This window comes from Strix aluco, chromosome 4, assembly GCF_031877795.1.
Source record: "Strix aluco isolate bStrAlu1 chromosome 4, bStrAlu1.hap1, whole genome shotgun sequence".
NCBI classification, from domain to species: domain Eukaryota; kingdom Metazoa; phylum Chordata; class Aves; order Strigiformes; family Strigidae; genus Strix; species Strix aluco.
The window spans coordinates 130,811,686-130,831,164 of record NC_133934.1 but is presented as its reverse complement, the minus strand read 5'-3'; the positions used below and the strand labels follow the sequence as shown (position 1 = coordinate 130,831,164).

The 19,479-nt window shown below is 48.2% G+C and overlaps 2 protein-coding genes and 1 non-coding gene across 7 annotated transcripts; 2 read left to right on the top strand and 1 right to left on the bottom strand.

The window, feature by feature from the left end:
* The first annotated feature begins 8 nt into the window (after window positions 1–8).
* PRPF39 (pre-mRNA processing factor 39) lies at window positions 9–15,305 on the top strand. Of its 5 annotated transcripts, none has more exons than XM_074821206.1 (14): window positions 9–90; window positions 3,181–3,544; window positions 3,821–3,946; window positions 4,587–4,705; window positions 5,465–5,632; window positions 6,409–6,574; window positions 7,234–7,341; window positions 9,375–9,539; window positions 9,857–9,983; window positions 10,077–10,345; window positions 10,939–11,123; window positions 12,485–12,559; window positions 13,141–13,261; window positions 14,552–15,305. In XM_074821206.1, the coding sequence occupies exons 2-14, from the start codon at window positions 3,215–3,217 to the stop codon at window positions 14,600–14,602; spliced, it is 2,010 nt and encodes a 669-aa protein (XP_074677307.1). In that variant the 5' UTR covers window positions 9–90; window positions 3,181–3,214; the 3' UTR covers window positions 14,603–15,305. The 5 variants fall into 5 exon arrangements, with proteins under 5 accessions (XP_074677307.1, XP_074677309.1, XP_074677310.1 ...); XM_074821209.1 differs by lacking the exons at window positions 9–90; window positions 3,181–3,544 and adding exons at window positions 4,125–4,193; window positions 4,297–4,459 and having other exon boundaries at window positions 3,830–3,946; XM_074821211.1 differs by lacking the exons at window positions 9–90; window positions 3,181–3,544 and adding an exon at window positions 4,350–4,459 and having other exon boundaries at window positions 3,835–3,946.
* Window positions 10,436–10,521, top strand: LOC141923655 (small nucleolar RNA SNORD127). The gene has a single exon (XR_012623371.1). It is a non-coding gene; the product is annotated as a small nucleolar RNA SNORD127 (small nucleolar RNA).
* A 370-nt stretch (window positions 15,306–15,675) lies between the features above and the next one.
* FKBP3 (FKBP prolyl isomerase 3) lies at window positions 15,676–19,378 on the bottom strand. The gene is made up of 7 exons (XM_074821212.1): window positions 19,231–19,378; window positions 19,045–19,146; window positions 18,855–18,962; window positions 18,359–18,494; window positions 17,333–17,400; window positions 16,343–16,440; window positions 15,676–15,882 (listed from the first exon to the last, which is right to left on the bottom strand). Exons 1-7 carry the CDS (start codon window positions 19,339–19,341, stop codon window positions 15,828–15,830), a joined length of 678 nt encoding a protein of 225 aa, XP_074677313.1. The 5' UTR covers window positions 19,342–19,378; the 3' UTR covers window positions 15,676–15,827.
* Window positions 19,379–19,479: the final 101 nt, after the last annotated feature.

Here is a 19,479-nt window from a genome sequence, read left to right as displayed (position 1 = left end):
GCGGGGCGGTGCGCGCAGGCGCGTCCAGCTCTCCCTCAGGCCCGGCGGCGGCAGGCGCGCGGCGGGCTGGCGGCCCGCGGCTCCGCGGAGGTACCGCGGCGGGAGGCGGAGGGGAAAGGGACGGGGACGGTGGGGTGGTTGTGGGGAGCGCGGCCCGTCCGCGCGGGGGGCGGCTGGAACAACGCGGTGGGCCCCGGGGGGTGCGCGCCTCGCCCGGGCAAGGGGACGGGCCCGGCCGGGCCTGGGCCGGCGGGAGGCTGAGGCGGGCGTGGGGCTCGGCCCGGCCGGGAGCCGCGGGGCTCCGCGCTGGCCGTGGGATCGCCCCGCCGGCTCCTGCAGCCGTTCCCCCGGCAGCGGGGACTCGGGAACCCATGGGAAACCCTGCCTGCCCGCGGCTTTCACCCATCAGTTCTGTGGGGAAAACTCTTTTATCTTTACGTGCTGTAATAGCCGCTAAACCTCTCAACAAATAACAGGCCCGCTCAGAGCCTTTGAGTGCTTTACGGTTTATGATATTACGACTTTATTTTTGGCCGGCAGAGCGTTGGTCTTTGGGCAGAAGCGGCGAAGGGACCAGGCGGTAACGCCCGAGCCCTCCTGCCTCAGAAAGTTTTAGCAGCTGCTTATCAGGGTTGTGAAACCTTGTTCGCAGGGCAGGGGAGGAGGTGCGCTGGGGCTTGAAATCCCTCGGTGCTGCCCGCTTGGGGTTTTTCCTAGATGTTTGCCGTCAGTCCATTCATATTTATAAAGGCCAGTATTGTACGCGACCAGCGTTTCATTGAAGCAGGCTACAGAGTGTACGTTGACAGGAGTTATTGAAAGCTGGCGCGTGTCGTTACCGGCTATACTTGCGTAGTTTTTTAGCCTGAGTGAGGTGAGAACTCCAGGAATTAAGTTACTCTGTTACGCGGTTGTGCATCAGCTTCGCCCCCACCGCCCCCCTGGCTCCGTGGGGCCGGGGGACACTCGTGGGGCACCGGGCAGGTCGATGGTGTGGGCTGTGGCCCCCCGTTACGGGAGGAGTCTGGGCTGTGCCTTGCTGCCCTGCGGGGTCTGGAGAGCCTTCAGTTGGAAACGAACTGTCAGACTTTTAGTTTCTGTTTGAAACCTTTGTGTAGAGGTGATCCAGCGCTGCTTCTCCCTCTTTTTTTTTTTTTTTTTTCCCCCCTCCCTTCCCCTAATCTGAAGACAGCTGGATTTTGGGGAGCTGGTTTTTAAGCTGGAAATCCATCTGAATCAGCTAGAGGGGGAAAACATCTGTCAAATGTCAGGATAAGTTCAGGTCATAAATTATTGTATGTTTAAAACCAGTTGTATTAGCGTTCTCAAATTTTAGAGCTGTAAACATCCACTAAACTGTTTGTTTTCAAGTGTTGGGGCTGCTGTTTGCATCACGCCACCCTCTTACACCTTGATTTTATCATCTTTACAGCGGTAAGCTCTGAGTGGTAGCAGCTGGTTTTGGTGATGCAGATTCCTCTGTATGTCTCACCAGTAAAGGCATAGCGATACTGCTTTGATGTTTAATTTCTTAATTTATAAATTATGTTTATTCTCAAAATCAATATTGAAGGCACCTCTCCAAGACTCACTAAAGAAACCAGCTTTTGATGCAGGCTTTCTAGAGTGGCCCAGCATGTGGGGAAGAGCCAGTCATTACCGAAAGAAACAAACTGCTCGTCTTACACAAGCCGTGTCTTCTCCTAGAGAACAAAAGCACTACAGTGCTCTCTGGAGTCACATTGTGTTCGTGTGACTTTTAAACGGCAGGAGCTGTTCGCTTTTATGAACAGTTACCGTATAAAGTTGCGAAATTATGAACTGTTTACCTTAAAGGAAAGAAGTTGTATTTATATGATTGCCAGATGATGTGTACAGTGGAGAATAGAAATAATTATTTCAAAAAACAGTTATTAGAGGACTTACAGAGTAGAGCACATGGACCTTTTAACACGACGCCCAAGGTCACTTGGCTTGCTGAACTCCAGGGAAAACGTGAGCTGTTACCTCCCGTGTTGACGCTGCTGGGGATAGGGGTGTAGATTTTTTACCTTTCTGTCAAGAATTTTACCCCCACTATATTATTGATGGTTTATCAATGTATGTGTTGAAGTGAAAGCAAGTGGTCTGTCTGTTCTCTTTTCAGGCTTTCCGTGGGAAAGAGTTCTGGAGGTACAGAGTGGGGTGGGGACTTTCTTTTTTAATGCCAAACTTATTTGCTGTCGTCTTCTCTGAGGAGAACCAAAGGGAAATAGGAGTGGCAGCTGCTACAGTGCATTTGGGGATGATGGTCTCACACTGTTCTTCATCCAAAATACATTCAGAGCTACGAGCAATTGTATTCTGCGTGGATATTGTGTCACCCAGAGTCCATCAGTCATCCGGATCCAGCCTGCATGTGGGGACGGCTCAGCTGAGCACCTTACACCCGGGCTTCAGGCGGTGAAGGCCGAGCTCAGCTGAGCGCTGCTTGGCGGAGCGGCATGCCGCCGAGTTAGGCTGGACTGGCGTTGGCGGAGGAGGGAGGGCTGGGCAGCTGCCTTTGGCAGGGAGATGAAAATGGAGAGGGGGAGGAAGATGAAGTCTGTGAGGGGCAGGAGGAAGCGCCTGCCGTGTGAGCTGTGTGTGGCAGTGAGTGAGGGGCTGCCCTAAACCTTCTCCATGGCCCCCTCTGATGCTGCTGAGTTTATCTAGACGTCGCTGGCACGGACTGAGTCTACTGCTGGTAGTAATTCTCTTCTTCACAAAGTTATCGCTTAAGCAAGTTCAGCTAGGCGTTGAGCATACATTTTAACATATATTTATTTTGCAAGGAAGTTACTGATTTGTATGAAGTAGGAGAATTGGATAAACCTGAACAAAATTCTTTCTTTGGAATAGACTTCTGCTAGGCTCACACGAGAAGACTGTATTGGTTCCCTTTTGCACCTCAATAGCTGCTTGTAATAGTTTTTTAGAAAAGCCACAATGATGTGTACGTGCAGATGTTAAAACATACGACCCCTGTTAACGTGTGTTTAATTGTGATAAGGCTTGTGTGTGAAGCAGGTCTAACCGAGGAGGGTTTGTGGTGAAATACATGGGGGCCTGGAGCACGTGGGAGACTCTTAGCTGATCGTTCAGGGCCAGGTTGTGCTTGAATCTTCACGGCATGAAGACAGAATCGTTTTATTTCTGCAGGATCTAGTGCTCCAACCCAGCAGTAACTGCAGCCATGGAGAACGCAGACAATGCAGAGGAGGAGAAGCCGACTGTAAGCAATGACAGCACAGACAATGGCGCTGAAACGGTGACAGACGAACAGCAGATGGACTTCAGTACGGAAATTATGAGTGTAACTGAGATGGAGCAATCACCCGACAGTTCCCCTGACCTGAATGAAGAGAACACACAGGAGAGTGAAATTCCAAATATTGAAAGTTTACAGACCACAGATATTGAGGCTTGCTTCCCTCCAGATTTTGACAAGTTCTGGAAAGTAGTAGAGGACAATCCCCAGGATTTCACAGGATGGGTATATCTACTACAGTATGTAGAGCAGGAGGTTAGTACTTGCCCCTTCTTCCTCAGCCTTCCAGACGTAAACAAAGAAAACCAAAACCAGTCATGGGTATTCCAGTGACCAGTCTAGAACCGTGCAGCAGGCTTCCGGAGATAATGTTTGAAGACAGTTACCCTTGCCAGTGTCCTCAGCAGAGATCGCAAAATAAAAACGATTGTTTTTAAGACTGTGTTAAAACAGTACTTGTTTTCAAAATAGTGTGTTTTTTTTTTTTTTTTAAGGAAAGGATTCATTGCTTTTATTGTGTATTTCTTGCAGAACCACTTACCAGCTGCCAGGAAAGCATTTGACAGGTTTTTCACGCATTATCCATATTGCTATGGGTATTGGAAAAAGTATGCAGACCTTGAAAAGCGGCACGACAACGTTAAACAATCTGATGAGGTATGTAGGTAGCTGGGCGCAGCTATTGCCATCGGTCCTGTTGGCCAAATAATGACTAACCTACCGCGAGTCATTTGGCTGCCAGTACCTGCCATGTATGGTCAGGTTTGTAGGGATTTTGTTTGCACTTGTCACGTCTGTGGCATTTGTAGCTAATGTTTTTTCTCTTTGTTGGCAGGTGCGTTAAACCTCTACAGTTTGTCAAGCTTTGCAGTGCAAGCCTCTGTATTACACTGCAGCTTAACAAGTAGGGCAGGGCTTTTCTGTCACTTACATTTATTACTCATTTTCAAAACAATATAGTTGGTTTGCTGGTCACAATTGCTACATCTTATTGCATTTTTGGTCAGACGCTGTCAATGATGCTCTAATGGGTCTGTGCCCTATGGTCTGTACCCCAAAGCCTGCCCACACAACCTGGTCAGAATGCAGGGACCGCTGCGCTTTGAAGATCAAGACTCTGCACGTGGAGATCAGAACATTGCCATGTTCTATCCAACCTCCACCCAAATGGTAATGGTAGATTATTTAAACAAAATTCCAGTAATTAGTATTTCTAAGGTTCACCGGATAACACAGTGTTGCCTCTCTATTAGGACGCCATTAAGTATTTGAAGTACAGTTCATGTTCTCTTCATAGGTTTATCGCAGAGGGCTTCAGGCAATTCCTCTTAGTGTTGATCTTTGGATACATTATATAAACTTCTTAAAGGAGACCTTGGACCCTGCTGATCCCGAAACTAACAGTACGATTCGAGGGTAAGTTGGGAGCAGACGAAGCCCGTGTGCGTACGGCTGCGTGGCAGTGTGACCAGGTTAACGTGTTTAAGCTAAGGGGCCAGCTAATGACAGCCTGCAGTTGCTTTAAGGACTTTTAAGAGACAGTGGAGCCAGATTCCATAAGAAAGGGCAGACGATACCGTGGGGTGGAAGGGTTAAATGTTGTGACTTGAGAGCTTCAGCCTAGACTTTAGGAAATAGCGCAGCACTTGAACAGGTTCCCTGTAGGATTTTTGGAATTTAGTTCCTTGTAGGTTTTCAAGGTATGGCCAGATCGTGTCGTCAGCTGTTGCTGCCAGCGGTCCCGCTTGGAGTAAGAGGTTGGACAAAAGTCTGATCCAGAACCTTAACTGAACTTTAACTGAAGCAGCTTCTAGCTGCATGGTTGGTGTGTAGCTTTTGTGTGTCAAACTGCTGAAGTAATGGGTTTAGAATCTTTGCCAGATAGAAGACTGTCTGTTTTCCTAAGATCTCGCACTGCTGCGAGTGGCTTTTTCTGTTGCCCTTATTTGTTCTGTTGTGGTAGTGCTGGAGGAAAAAAAGCGTATGTGAACTTTCTGAATTTCTGGAGATCTTGCTACAGGTATCTAGAAAATACTTTGAAGAATTTGAATAATGAATATAAGTGTGGTTGCAAGTAAATGAAGATGCTCATAATTTTTACATAAGAGCCAGAACTTTTCTTCCTTGTTCTGTCACCGCATCCAGAAACAACTGTAAAATTATTTCATTTTTCAGAGCCTATGAACATGCAGTCTTAGCTGCTGGGACAGACTTCCGTTCCGACAGACTGTGGGAAATGTATATAAACTGGGAAAATGAGCAGGGAAACCTAAGGGAAGTTACATCCATCTATGACCGCATCCTTGGAATCCCAACGCAACTCTACAGTCATCACTTCCAGAGGTAAAGAGAAAACAAAGATTTAGTTAATGCTGTGAATTTCTTAGTCAGATGTTAACCTACTTCTGTAAATGTGAAATTGTTCACTCGGAACAAGAACTGGAAATCGTTACTTAGTTTTATGTACTTACTTAGGTGCTCATACAGTTTGAGTATTTTAAAGTACTGATACACGCTTTAGGAATTTGGTTTTAGATAAATTCACAAACTCTGCTGTGGAATAAAGGAAGGCCTTGGAATTGTGAGGAAGAAGAGAGGGTGTCTTTAAAAAATCAGAATGAGCGGTTTTGAGCTTCACTTCTTCATGCAATGCACACGTGTGGTGAAACACTAATTTAATTGACTAAAGAGAAATATTTGGTTAAGTTTTAGATAGTAGAATTCTGCGTCAGTATGGAGAGATTAAGAGGGAACCAGAAACTAGTTAAATTATGCCCCAATCTTCCCCATAATTTCTACTGATCTTTTGGTTTTGGAAATGAAACACCTTCCTCTAAAGCTGCTCTTGTCCTCTGCCATTAGTTTTAAGTGGCAAGGGGTCTGTCTTTGCTGCTGAAGGTCATCATCCTTTCATTTCTCTTTGAAACGTGAAGCTTTTGCAGCCTGATCCATAGTGGCAGTTGCATTTTGCATTGTACGTTGTCAGAAGCTGTGTTCTCAGCGTTGCTCTAGATGGATAAAGTTTTGCAGGACCCCAGTAGGATCTGTTACTCTGCTTGGGCAGAGCACTGCAGCATGGAACGTCAGATTTGTGTGGACTTGTTTGGAACTGTTCTTAGGTTTAAAGAGCATATACAGAACAACCTGCCCCGAGACCTGCTGACCACCGAGCAGTTTGTTCAGCTGCGCAGAGAACTGGCGTCTGTGAACGGCCACAGCGGGGAGGACGCGCAGCCTGGAGACGACCTGCCCTCCGGCACTGAGGACATAACCGACCCTGCCAAGGTACGCGCCCAGAGGGGCTTTGGGGGCGTTTCTTCCCTGGCTCTGGCTGAAAGATGAGTTTCTCTGCAGACAGCTCAGTGTGGCGGAGCTGCCCCTGTAGTTCCCATGCATATCAGTGCTCTGCGGCTCACCTGGTGACTGCTTTTGTCGACAGGACATACCTTTGCGGTGTTTTCATGGGTGTGCAAGAAAGGGAGATAAAAAAATGAAAGAAACCATGTATAAAACTTTAGGAATGAGTATTTGTTATTCCAGATGAACAGGTTAGGAACTGCGGGCTGGGGAAGCTCTTCATTAGCAATAGTCTCTGCAGGTTGGTAGCCCTCACAGGCAATGAGAGCTTGGAGCCATCCAGAGGAATTGCTGACTGGGAAAGTGTGTGCACATTGAAATCCCCTTTGGCTTGGTACAAATTAATGTTAATCTCAATCAGCTTTAGCATAAGAGCAAAACTTCAGGTGGAAAGGCAGTTTGGTTGGGTTGCACTGAGGGCCAGGGCACCATTGGGGCAGGGTCCCGTCCCTTCCCCCAGCTGTTCAGGGGAACATTTAATGCATCTGTGATCGTTTTAATTCACACGTGTTACGGTCATCATAAAATGCATTTACAAAGGTGATACGGTGTCTACCTCTGTCACATTCTTTACAATTGTGTTTTAGCTAATCACTGAGATAGAAAACATGAGGCACAGAATCATTGAGATTCATCAGGAAATGTTTAACCACAATGAACATGAAGTCAGTAAAAGGTGGACGTTTGAAGAAGCGGTAAGTTTGGTTTTTTTCTGTAAGGCAGCGCGTGCCAGAGTTTTGAACGTAAGGCTGGGAATTTTGAGGAAGGCCTTACAATTTAAACTGGTGTGGGGCTTCGAACCAAGATAAGAGTTTCACTTCTCTTGCCATTTTTCTTGTGAAAAGGCAACTTGTGAGGTCAGCTCTCAACTGATGATTTAAAATTCTTTAAGCAGTATTTGGAGAGAGGTGAGATGGTGTATTGTTTACTGAGCAGTCTTTAAATACACGTGTGTGAAATGCCGTGGGAGTTAGTACTGCCTTGTGCAGCGGGGATGCTGCAAGATAATGAGGGGCTGAAGGTAATTCTGATGGAAAAGGTAAGCCTGTCCTGGAAGGAGAATGAAATTTGGATGTTGTTGTATTTTAGCATTACACCCTTAAACCTGAAATCAGTTAACTTGTGTTTTCTGAAAGCAGCCATCATAACATGCAGCTCCTAGGTATTAAAAGTCATTAAACTAATAATGTGATTGCTGTCAATACAGGACTTTTTCTGTCTAGAATTAAGTTCAGTTCCTTTTGAAAAAACAACCGCAGTTTTTAATTCTCAGACTCTTTCTTGTTTATCCTGGCTAATCCCATATTGCATAACATGGTTCTTGTTTTAAATTTACTTTCCTTTTAAAAAGTACATTGAAAATCTGTCCCAGCTCTTTAATACGGAGCCTCCTTAGCGGGTTCGGTGATGTCAGACCTGTCATGTTGCTGGCGGCACTGCTGGACTAGGCCAGGTAGCCCGTAAGCCAGCGGGGCTCGGGAAGGGGGTACGCAGCCGGCCCTGGGGCCGTGGGCAGAGTGGGGCGGGTGCCCCCTGGGCGCACAGGGTGGTCCTTGGAGCGGGGTCTGTGGCGGGAGAAGCGGGCTGGAGGGTACCTACGTGAGTATGGGTGTTCCTGGCCTGGGAAACCATCAGCTACAGCTTAGGGAAACTTGGGAGAATGCTAAAGTGGTGGACAGAAAATGTGTAAGAAGCAGGGTGTCCACTCTTGCTCCGGGCTGCAGTCAGTACCTTTCCTACCCAGAGAGTACAGCTGCTCTGTCGATAGCAGCGTGCTGGGTCTGGGAGGAGTCTGAAATACAAAGTTAAACGTGTCTGTATAGCGGTCAGAAGTGAGGCAGATCGGCAGCAGATGTCACAGAAGTGATGGAGACTGCTTAGACCTGATTTACTTTATTTTAGCAGGAACAACGTACCCGTGAATTTGTCACAAATGGAAAAAGAGTGTTGGGTTCCGTAGTAGAGCTCAGTGAGGAGCGTGAAGGGGGTGACCGGCTTTAAATTTCAGGTGGCCTTGAAGAATTGAATGTTACTCCTTAATTATTGTAAGCGCTCTGTCCATTCGCGGGGGTGTCTCTGAGTTGGAATTGCAGTACAGGAGAGAGGATCGGGTAAAATTAAAGATTTGGAGAGAAAAAGCACAAGTCCCTGGAAGGACGCATTGCTACACGTAGTTCAAAGCAACGGTTCAACTTTCCATGCCGAGCTCTGCCCCACCCAGCTCCTCCTGCAGTCACCCATAAATGCAATCTCGCTAGCTCGGAACAGTCAGCTCCGTGTCACTATTGAATAGGAAGCTCCATTCCGTGCTCTGTCTTTCCTTGCTGTGATTCTCAACCAAATTTTGAATTCGATGTGTAGGATACACGCTAGTACAACAGTGAGTGCTGTAGTTGGCTGTACGGATGCACACAGACAGTATCGTTCGTTGTTCACAACGTCATCGTTACGTGGTGGCCACGGGTTTGCAAGGGAGTCACCACGCTGGGTCCTCTCTCAGCTGCTGTGAACACTTGCACTCGGAAGGTTTTCTAGAACGTAACTGAGCGCCATCTCTTGATCAATACCTGGGGACCCCCATGTTAAGCTGGATAGATAATGGTGTGCGGTTCTGTGGGCCTGGTGGTGAAATGGCACCGCTTGAACGGGCTGTGGCTGTTTGCTGCTTCTTTAAGCAACTTGGGGGTATGTGTGTTAGTCATAAGTTGCTGTACTGTGACTCTTGCAGATAAAGAGGCCTTACTTTCATGTAAAACCTCTGGAGAAAATTCAGCTGAAAAATTGGAAAGAGTACTTAGAATTTGAGATAGAAAACGGCACTCATGAACGAGTCGTGGTCCTCTTTGAAAGATGTGTTATTTCCTGTGCCCTCTATGAGGACTTCTGGATTAAGGTAAGGGAAGTGCTCTACCACCTCTCTCCTACCGATTGCATACCTTGACCTAGTGACTAACCTTTTGTACTCTTGTGGAACGTTGTTCATATATAACTATATCTGTTGCATTAGGAGATGGTCTGCTTGCAACCAGATTTGACTGCTGCATATGCCAACTGCGTTGCCTCTCTACGTCCTTCCTTACAGAAACTAGTCTAGTGGTTCAATAAAGGTGCTGAATGGGTTTAAACAAAAGAATTTTATCGTTCTGTCATGTTTTTAAAGACGTATATAAGCTTTAAATTCTTCCATCTCTGCTCTGTTTTCAACTATAGTATGCCAAATACATGGAGAATCATAGTATTGAAGGAGTGAGGCATGTCTACAGCAGGGCTTGCACAATACATCTTCCTAAGAAACCAATGGTCCACATGCTCTGGGCTGCCTTTGAGGAGCAGCAGGGTAAGAGCAAGGGTAGCTTTTGCTGGGAGGGATTCTGGTTTTAAGAGGCTGTTGGATGTCTCATACCTGACAGCATCTTCACCGGTGTTTTAGGCAACATCGATGAAGCAAGAAGAATCTTGAAAACATTTGAAGAGTGTATTCTAGGGCTAGCAATGATTCGCTTGCGAAGAGTAAGCTTAGAGCGCAGACACGGAAACATGGAAGAAGCTGAACACCTGCTCGAAGATGCTGTTAGGAATGCCAAATCAATTAGCGAATCGTCGTTTTATGCCATCAAATTAGCTCGACACCTCTTCAAAGTACAGAAAAATCTTCCAAAGGCAAGAAAAGTGCTGTCAGAAGCCATAGAAATTGACAAAGTATGTGTTCCCTCTTTGCTGTATTAAAACAAACAAACAAAAAAGATCCCGGTACTTTTCTCTCTTTCTGAACCATGTTTTAAAAAAATATGGCAACAATGATGACAGGAATTGTAACTGTATGTAATGTTTCATTACTGCGTGGAGACACCAGTCCCTCTAAACTGATGTTGCCATATTTGCAGCTTGCAAATCCAGAAGCTCGTGGGTTTTTTTTTTTTCATCAGAATCACAATGTGCTTCATACCTTCATTTTTCCTTTTTAGACACTTAAATGTTACGTGAACAGAATTGATCCCGTAGGCAGTGCTTGTAGATTGTTTTGTGTAACCGCAGCAATATTTAGCGCTCCGAGTGCTGTCAGCTCACGAGTAGCGGAGCGTGGCCCCTGTGTTTGTGGTGTTAGATCACTTCTAATCTATCTGTGAAACAAGGCGGGTCAAAGATGACCACTGTAAAAAGAAAATCTTTTTATTGACTATTTTAGCATATGTTTGTGATGTTAACGTTCTGGTATGCATCTGGTAGCTATACATTCAGCGTTAAATACCTAACGTGACCGATGTACAACTTCTAATGCATCTTTTGCACAGGAAAATACGAAACTGTATCTCAACTTACTTGAAATGGAGTACAGTGGTGATCTCAAGCAAAACGAAGAAAATATCTTGAGCTGTTTTGATAAAGCTGTCAATGGCGCGTTGTCTATAAAAATGAGGATTACGTTTTCTCAGCGAAAAGTGGAATTTCTTGAAGATTTTGGTTCTGATGTGAACAAGTAAGATGTAATCCATGCAGTGGCCAAATTAGGGTCACCCAAAGAGTGCTGGGAGAAGTAGTAGGGAAGGGGCAGGGTTAGTGGCATCCGTTCAGTTGTTTCTTCTGTGCCATCAGCTCTTTGAGGGATTAGCGGCTTTTCTAAACCAAATTCCCTTTTTTAAATAGAAATATATTTTCAGAAAATTACCCCTTTTTTGTTCTGAAATACCTAATGCCTCGTGGAGCGAAACTGTGCTGCCTGTAACTTCTCACTGTAGTTTTCTCTTGCGGAGCCTTACGGAGGAAGACGCTCCTCAAAGAGGACGGGAGGGGTTTTGTGACACAGGTATAATTTGATGCTCCCCTACCCTGTGAGCTGCTGCTTGAGGTTTCCAGAAGTGCCCTGATTTGGTCTGAATGTCTCTAGAAGTATTAACGATGCTGCGCGCTTGTGCGGGAACATCAGATGCTAGAAGGGCAACTTTTAAGTTAAATACTAGATATACTTTTTTCCTCTTAATTCTCTGTTGTAAAGCAAGCTCTTGGTTTTATTTACATTTGCAGATAATTAACTTGGAAGGACTAACCATGAGTTAGTTTTTCTGCTTTGTATGTTTTTTAACAATAGCTGTCCTTAATTTCTGCTGAGTGACCGCTCTACCTCACGTGGCAGCCAAGCATGGCAAGGTTGGGATTCTAGAGAGACCGAACAAAATTAAAATTTCAGCTCCCAAGTAATACTAGAACACAGAATAAGTAGAAGGAAGGGTTTTCACCAAAAGCAGTATCGACAGAAGCAGCAGTTTTCATGGGATACCTTATAAAGCGTGGCGTGCGGCAGATGAAACAGTATTTAGCTATTTGTGGGAATTTCAGCTGGGACTCTTTTGTGCTGCATGAAATATATTTGTTCTCCCCCCATGGTTTGGGAAAAGGCTGTAGGTGCTACTTTAGAATTGTTACAGTGCTGTGTAATACTCGTTTCCAGTATTTAAAGAAATGTTGATTCCTAAATATCAGTGGTGCTATGGATGGCATCAGCAGGCAGCTGAGGGGATGCAGTCACTGGAAGAAGCCGTTTTAGAAAACCTTGTTATACAGGAACTTTATAAAAGACCTGCCCAAAGTGTGATAAAAGTTGAGCAAGTTGGGAATTTCTGAGCTAACAGAAAATTCCACGCTGTGGAATCAAATTAGGTTTTTTGGCCTTCCCATCTTCATGATGGATCACCGATTAAAATTTGATGATGATTGAGTTTGTTTTGGATTGTTTTTGTATTTTTAGAGTTTCAAGTAGACATTTTAAAACAGTTGCTCATGTGTTTAAACTGTCTGTGTGAAAATGGTGAGTAGAGCTTGCTTTCTTTTTGTCCCCTTCAGGCTTCTGGATGCCTACGATGAACACCAAGCGCTTCTGAAGGAGCAGGATTCCTTGAAGAGGAGAGCGGAGAACGGGTAGGGAGCCTCTGCCCCGAGGGCGTTGCTGCCTCGGTGGGTGACGCAGCGCGGGGTAGCCAGAACATGTGCTGAGCTGAGCTGCAGCTGGTACGAGGCACTTGGGAAGTGCTTTAAAAATAGCTCAGAGAACAGTCTCAGACTGGGGTTTTCTTCTTTAATCTGTGAATATACATACATCTGTTTTTCAGCTTTAAACCTACTGCTTGCAAAACTGGAATCGCTGTTTATTAATCACGGAAAGTATAAACTTAAATAGGGCTACACTGTTGGCTAAAATATTTGGAAACATTGATTGGAAAATAACTTTAAATCACAGAAAAACGAAACAGTGCTGGTACCCTAAGCAGAAACGTGCTTTTGCTGTCTCAGTTTGAGCACCAGAATGATTTAAAAACCAGACAGTCGTTCTGAAGTGCAATATACTGCTGTCTGTCTCTACATCCAACTCTCGCCTTGTTTGGACAGGGCACCAAGTCTGAAAATATAACTTACCCTTTTCTGTTATAACTCTTCCCACATAAAGAGACGCTCAGCGTTTCATCTAAGATGCCATTTCCAAGCGTGTCTTAACTTCACAGATCAGAGGAGCCGGATGAAAAGAAAATGCTGACGGATGACCCAGCTCTGGCGTCGGCGCAGATGATGGACGGGGACATGCAGGTCAATCAGGCGGCGTATAACTACAACGCCTGGTACCAGGTGGGTGCGCGCCGCCGCTGGGCTGAACGCCCGCGCTCTGAGCCTGTCCCAGGGACCTTCCTCTGCCTCTGGCCCCGTGCCAGCGGGTGAGGAAAGCCTGGAGTGAGAAAACTGGTGCAGGGTCTGGAGCACAGGTCTGATGGGCAGCGGCTGAGGGAACTGGGGGGGTTTAGTCTGGAGAAGAGGAGGCTGAGGGGAGACCTCATGGCCCTCTACAACTCCCTGAAAGGAGGGTGCAGAGAGGGGGGATGAGTCTCTTGAGCCAAGGAACCAGCGCCAGGCCAAGAGGGAATGGCCTCAAGCTGCGCCAGGGCAGGGTCAGACTGGCTCTTAGGAAGTATTTCTTTGCAGAAGGGGTTGTTGGGCGTTGGAATGGGCTGCCCAGGGCAGGGGGGGAGTCCCCATCCCTGGAGGGGTTGAAGAGTCGGGTTGACCCAGCACTGAGGGATCTGGTGGAGTTGGGAATGGTCAGGGTGAGGTTCATGGTTGGACTGGAGGAGCTTCAAGGGCTTTTCCAACCAAGATGATTCCTCTTTGGCCTCTCAGGCGAGCGTGCGAGATTTCTGGTTCGGGCCGAGGTGGGCAGTTTGGTGGCAGGTTCTTCACTGGGAGGGAAGTGTGGCAGCACTCGGGGATGTCGCTGGTGAAGAGCAGCCCGGGCCATTGTGTGCCGAAACATTTTGCCCAGGAGACTCGCCTCGGGGTGCCAACTTACCCTGTGTTTTGGGGGTTACTTTCTCCAGCCAGTGGCTCCTGTAGCGTCTCGGGGTGGGTTCTGCTGCCCTGGTGCATGGCGCGTGCCAGGCCCAACTGTCCAGCAGCCTGTCCGGGGGGATTATGCGGGCACAAACGTGACTTTCTCCGCTGATTTTTCTCCGCTGTAGGGGCTTCCTGTGCCAACTGGGCGCATTGTGCCTTGGGTTCCCCTTCTCGTGTGGGGCAGCAGTGGCCCCCAGCATGGGCTCTGCTTGTGCCTGGGCCCTCCCCGTGCTGGGGCTGGTCCCGGGGCCGTGCTGGCGGTGTCGGTGCAGACCCCGTGAGGCGGCTGCTCCGTCGGTGGCTGCCCGGCCCTGTCCCGGCCCGGGAGAACAGCCCAGACGCTTCCCGAGGGAAGGGGGAGGTTGGTTGGGGCTGCCCCAGTGCGTGGGGCTGCGGACCCCCAGCTCAGGGACAGCCCCAGCGCCCGTCTCTGGCTGCAGCGGGTGTAGGTAGCACTGTCGGCCCGCTGCCCGCCGTCCATGCGGATGGATTTGCATCACCATTATCTTTTTTTTTCTTTTTTCTTTCTAGTACAATTACCAGAACGCGTGGAATTACGGGCAGTATTATCATCCAACTTGATCTGAAGAGCAAGTGAAGTTCGCTGTGCTGCAGTTTCGAGAAAGATGGAATTAAAAAAAAAAAGATATATTTTTCTAAATTAGGGATGTGAAAGAACTGTTGTAATACCTGCTTTTTGGTCTTTAGCATGTGAAATGAGCTGATGTTCACAGGGTATGTGTGAAGCAAGATTTGTGTGCTGGTAACTGATAAATTGGTATCTCTGTACAATTCTAGTTTACCATAAATTCATTTTTTTTTTTTAATTCCCTGCACTAATTTATGGAGATATCTGAAGAATTTTTTTTTCAGTCTCATAATGATTCCATAAATCCAATCAGTAATGCTGTAGGTTTTTTGTTTTTTTTCTGGGTTTTTTACCCCCAAAGGCGCTCTGCTGCCACCGGGGAGGTGCCCAGGCCGGGGCTGTCCTGCCCCCTCCCCAGCCCTGGAGTGCTTCGTCCCCTTCATCACCGTCACAACCCTCCAGCTGAGCCCAGGCCTCTTATTTTTTGTTTTCTATTCTACAGGGAGGGGGTGGGGGGTGGTCAAAAATTAAAATGCAGTGCAAAAGGCTGTTGCATTCTTTTTTAAAAAAGCACAAACTATGTTTGGGATGATTTTTGTATTTAGAGTTTTTCATGTACGCAGTGTGAGCAAACTTTTTTTCATTTTGATCAAAGTGATCATTCCCGTTTTTGTAATAAAAGCAAGGAATTCAGTAGTCCTCTGCGTTTTCTTGGCTCGCCTCCTCCCAGCTCGGAACAGGGCACTCCCGGCTCAGCGCCCGTTTTGTTCACACAAAAGATGCTTGAAAGGAGACGCCTGGGGAGGGTTTTTCCCCTCACTTCAGCAACACCGAGAGTAGGAATGTAATTTTTTTTTCCTCTTGTACTGTTTTAGGTTAACTAACGTTGTCAGAGCCAGCAGCTAGAGCCAGGGCTGAGCTGGCAGGGAGGCACGTGCCGGAGTAAACGCTGTAGTAACAACAGCGGGGGCTACTCCTCCTTTACCACTGCGCTGGATTGAGGCACTTTGTCCCCGAGTAAGAGAAAGGTTCAGAGGTGAGCGCACACACAAGAAGGAAAGTCACGTGCGTGTATAAAGTGTTTTCTTTAGTGGTCTGTTACTGTACAGCAGGGAGAACAAACTCCATTTCGGTACAAGGCCACAGTGGTAACTATTTCCTGAAGTTACCAGAGCTCGGAAGCTTCCCCGGATCCCCAGCAGCAAAGGAAACTTCGTTTCATTCGATATCCACCAATTCCACTTCAAAGAAGAGTTTAGCGTTGGGTGGGATCCTGTTTGCACCCTGTTAAGGAAGATGAACATCCCTTCCTGGGGGGGCTGGGGTTACACTCTGGGGTTACCTGGGCAGCCCCAGCCTTGGTTCTGGTTTTGGGGGGTTTCTGCGCTACAGAGGCAGGATGTGAGTGTGAGGGAACAAGTGTTGGTAAAAATGAACCTCGGCTGTGTGGGACGCTCCAGGCTCAGCCCCTCCATCCCCCTATTTGTGCCCCAAAACCGGCTCCCCCAGGCCTGGCTTAACCCATCCCTGCACAGGTGCCTCCTCCCGCCCCAGGGAGCTGCAACAACAAAACCGGGTGGGTTCTCGCAGAGCTGCTCCAGAACAGGCAACCCCGGCCACCCCCAAACTCACAGAAATTTTACGTCATTAATACTCTAAGCCTGCTGGGAGTAACAAGTGAGGGCTCCTCCCGTGAAGGCCCTTTTCCCTGTTCCTTGGCCGCAGAAGGATACTTCCCCTCGGGCTGCCCTTTCTTGCCATAGGCCCACTCGGGTTCAATTTCCAGCTGAGCCTTCTCTCCTTTGCTCATTGTTAGGAGCGCTTCATCCCACTAAAAAAAAAAAACAACCAACAAAACAAAACCAGCTCAGAAAACAGCAGAAGAACACAGCCCTCTTGCAGAGCTTAAGAAGAGGTGCCTTGGGGCTTTTCCAGCATGCCCATCGCTGAGGCAGTTCCACCTCCTCCTCTGGGGGAGCGCTTCCCCTCAGCCTGTGCTCCCCGCGCCCCCGAGGGCAGATCGGGGCCTTTTGGGGTGATGAACCACAGCAGCAACATGCTCCTTTTTGAGGTAGGATCCCCCTGTTTCAGGATGCGTTCCGCAGCAGGGCACCCCCCCAGCGGTGCCGAGGGGTTTGTCTCTCTGCCTCACGCTTTGCTGCCGCCCTGCAGCATCCTCAGATCAGCCTCTATTTAAGGCAGATGCTTAAAGCCTGGTTTTATTTCCGCCTCTGTCCCTCTTGAAGCCTGGCTGCTGGAATGCTCGGGGCAGGGCTTAGAGCAGCAAACTGAGTCATTTCAGTGCACGACAGCGACCAGAAATTGGAGTTTCAGTGGCCAGTTCAGAGTTAATGGATGAACTAAACCAACGGAAACACCAAAAAGATGCTGAGGGGAAACCTCCAAGGGACTAAAGCACAGCGGATGCCTACAGCGACCTGACAGCCCATCTGCTGCGCCCAAGAACACGGCCTCGTCAGGCTGCTTTCCACAAGCTCCCTCACGAGAGGGGCGACACTGCGGGTGGATGAATGCGTCCGCAAAGAATAAACACTGTGTTGTAAAGAATAAATATGACATCCCGTGGGTGTAAACACTTCCCACTCGCCTTTCTACCTCCACAAGAAACAAGAACAGCAGCTCAACGTTGGCACCCCGCTCATAAATCCTGCAGAATGAGAAGCCTTTTTGGATTCTGAGGGAGTCATGAATGGTTTACTTACACCTCTGATTACTTTTCCTACGCCAACTTTGAAACTTAAAGGTTTGGCTGCTTTTTTCTTCTTTGAACCTGAAAAGACAGTTTTATGTTCATTAGCTTTAACATCACGCCAGCACATACTGCACTTCTGTCTAAAATTACTACTACAATCGTGCTTTATATAAATATCTGTTCTTATAACATTATTTTTAGCCCATGATCAGATTTTTAGGGGAAAACTTAGTGCTGTACACTAAAAACATTATTAAAAGCTTAAGCTGCACCAAGAGCTAGTTGATGAGCATCCTTCAGATGCTGAAGCAGTGAACCCCAAAGACTCATTTCAGAATGATTAAAGTTGATAGTACAAGTCATAAACGCATTAGTGAAGCAAAAAGAAGTCAGCAGGGAACACAAGCACTGTTACAAGCACACTGGCTCTCAGACAGCGTTCTGGCGACAGCCCTGCTGTTCCTCTGTGCTGGACAGGGCTGCTGGAAAAGCATTTCCAGGATTGCAGCATTTCATGCACCTATATCCTCCGATGGAGAAACTGTCCCAAAAATACCAGCAGGCTTTTCCGCAGGGTGAGGCTGCTTCACATCGCTCTTGTTCCAGTGCCCCCACGTTTAAGGGTTCATTACACGAGTACACCAAAACGTCTCTATTTAGAGGACTTGCCGCACTCTTGGTGCTCGAGTTCCAGAGATAAGGGAGCTCCCGGCGCAGGAACCATCTTTCCTCCAAAGCAGCGTCAGCACTGACTAAATCCCTGCATTTCACATTACCTACGGCCTGGAGAATGCCAAATGCGAGGCCTGGCAAGATGCAGCAGTGTCACTTGACACCAGCCAGTCCTAAAATACTGCCCTGCATTCCCTCACGGAAAATCGGGCTGCAGGGACACCACCCCCTCAGCCCAGCACAGCTCCCACCACAGACACCTTCCAGAAGCAAACACCTGCCTGAGGTGGCTTTAATGAGCCCCGTTAATTTCCTGCACATGCATTTGCAACAAAAACCAATCTGCATATACACATGACCTTACTTGTTTGAATATTGGTATCGAAGACAGTTCCATCCTGCAGTTTTCCTGTATACCAGCAATGAACAGTGTCTCCTTTCTTTGGAAAGTTGGTTTTATCACCTTTCTTTAAAATTGATTTTGTATACTTCGGCGGCCCCTAAGTTTATAAAAACAGAGTTACGACTGCTGTGTTAACTAGTCTCAGACCAACTACATTCAAGACCGAACAGCCCCTTAGCTCAAGGCACCGAAAGAACACATGTGGTGTTAGCGAAGGGCATGTTCACGCGTTATCGCAGGGCTGTAATATTTGGGGAAAACGTAGCAGCATTGGTGCAGTTCTCAGCAAAGACTGAAGCTTTGGGGGAGAGGCATAGAGCCTGGCACTAAATCAAGTTACAGAAGCTGCGTAAGGTTAATGCACGGTACAAACGCCAGTAACCAGGATTTTGAAGATGTGGTTAATTCGGCTGCCCCACGCAATCGCCCAAACACGAGGCGGGGGTGCCACACCAACCTCCTCCACGGCCTCCTCAGGCTTTGCCGCTTTCCCCTTGGCCTCCTCCGCCTTCGCGGGCTTTGCCTTCTCCGCCGCCTTCTCCTCGCCGTCCGTGCCCTTGAACCGCTGAGGGGAAGAGGAGAGGAGCAGCAGCCGTCAACCACCGCCCGCCCCGCAGCCCCCCGGCCCCGCCGCCCCGGCCCCGCACCTGCGTGTGGAAAAGCTGCGTGTAGGCCGCGATGAGCTGCTCCTTATTCGCCGTCTTCGCCACGTTCTTCACCTGCCCCAGCAGCTTGTGCTCCGCCAGGAACTGCAAAGACGCGCCGGTGAGTAGCGGAAAGAGATTTCCCTCACACAGAGGCACACACACACACAAACCCCGTCCCGCCCTTACCGCCTGGGCTGCGTGCTCCTGCAGGAACTTGATGATATCTTTCTTGGGCAGCGCCTCGCTCCGCAGCTCCTCAGCGCTCCAGGGCTGCGCCGGACCCGCCGTCGCCGCCATTTTCCCGCCCGCCACCGCCACCTCCTCCTCCTCCTCCCGCACCGCCCAGCTTTCCCGTCGTTCCCGCGGGAGCCGCCGCGGGGACGGAGGGGGTGGGACAGGGAGGCGGCGTTGTCGCCTCCCTGTCCCACCCCCTCC

Excerpts from the sequence above, each read along its gene's own strand:
- FKBP3 (XM_074821212.1), bottom strand. The coding sequence starts at position 19,341 with ATGGCGGCGACGGCGGGTCCGGCGCAGCCCTGGAGCGCTGAGGAGCTG. Across the intron at positions 19,147-19,230 it reads AGGAGCACGCAGCCCAGGCG|TTCCTGGCGGAGCACAAGCT; the intron begins GTAAGGGCGGGA and ends GCGTCTTTGCAG. Across the intron at positions 18,963-19,044 it reads CGCAGCTTTTCCACACGCAG|CGGTTCAAGGGCACGGACGG; the intron begins GTGCGGGGCCGG and ends TCTTCCCCTCAG.
- PRPF39 (XM_074821206.1), top strand. The coding sequence starts at position 3,215 with ATGGAGAACGCAGACAATGCAGAGGAGGAGAAGCCGACTGTAAGCAAT. Across the intron at positions 6,575-7,233 it reads ACATAACCGACCCTGCCAAG|CTAATCACTGAGATAGAAAA; the intron begins GTACGCGCCCAG and ends ATTGTGTTTTAG. Across the intron at positions 9,540-9,856 it reads ATGAGGACTTCTGGATTAAG|TATGCCAAATACATGGAGAA; the intron begins GTAAGGGAAGTG and ends TTTCAACTATAG.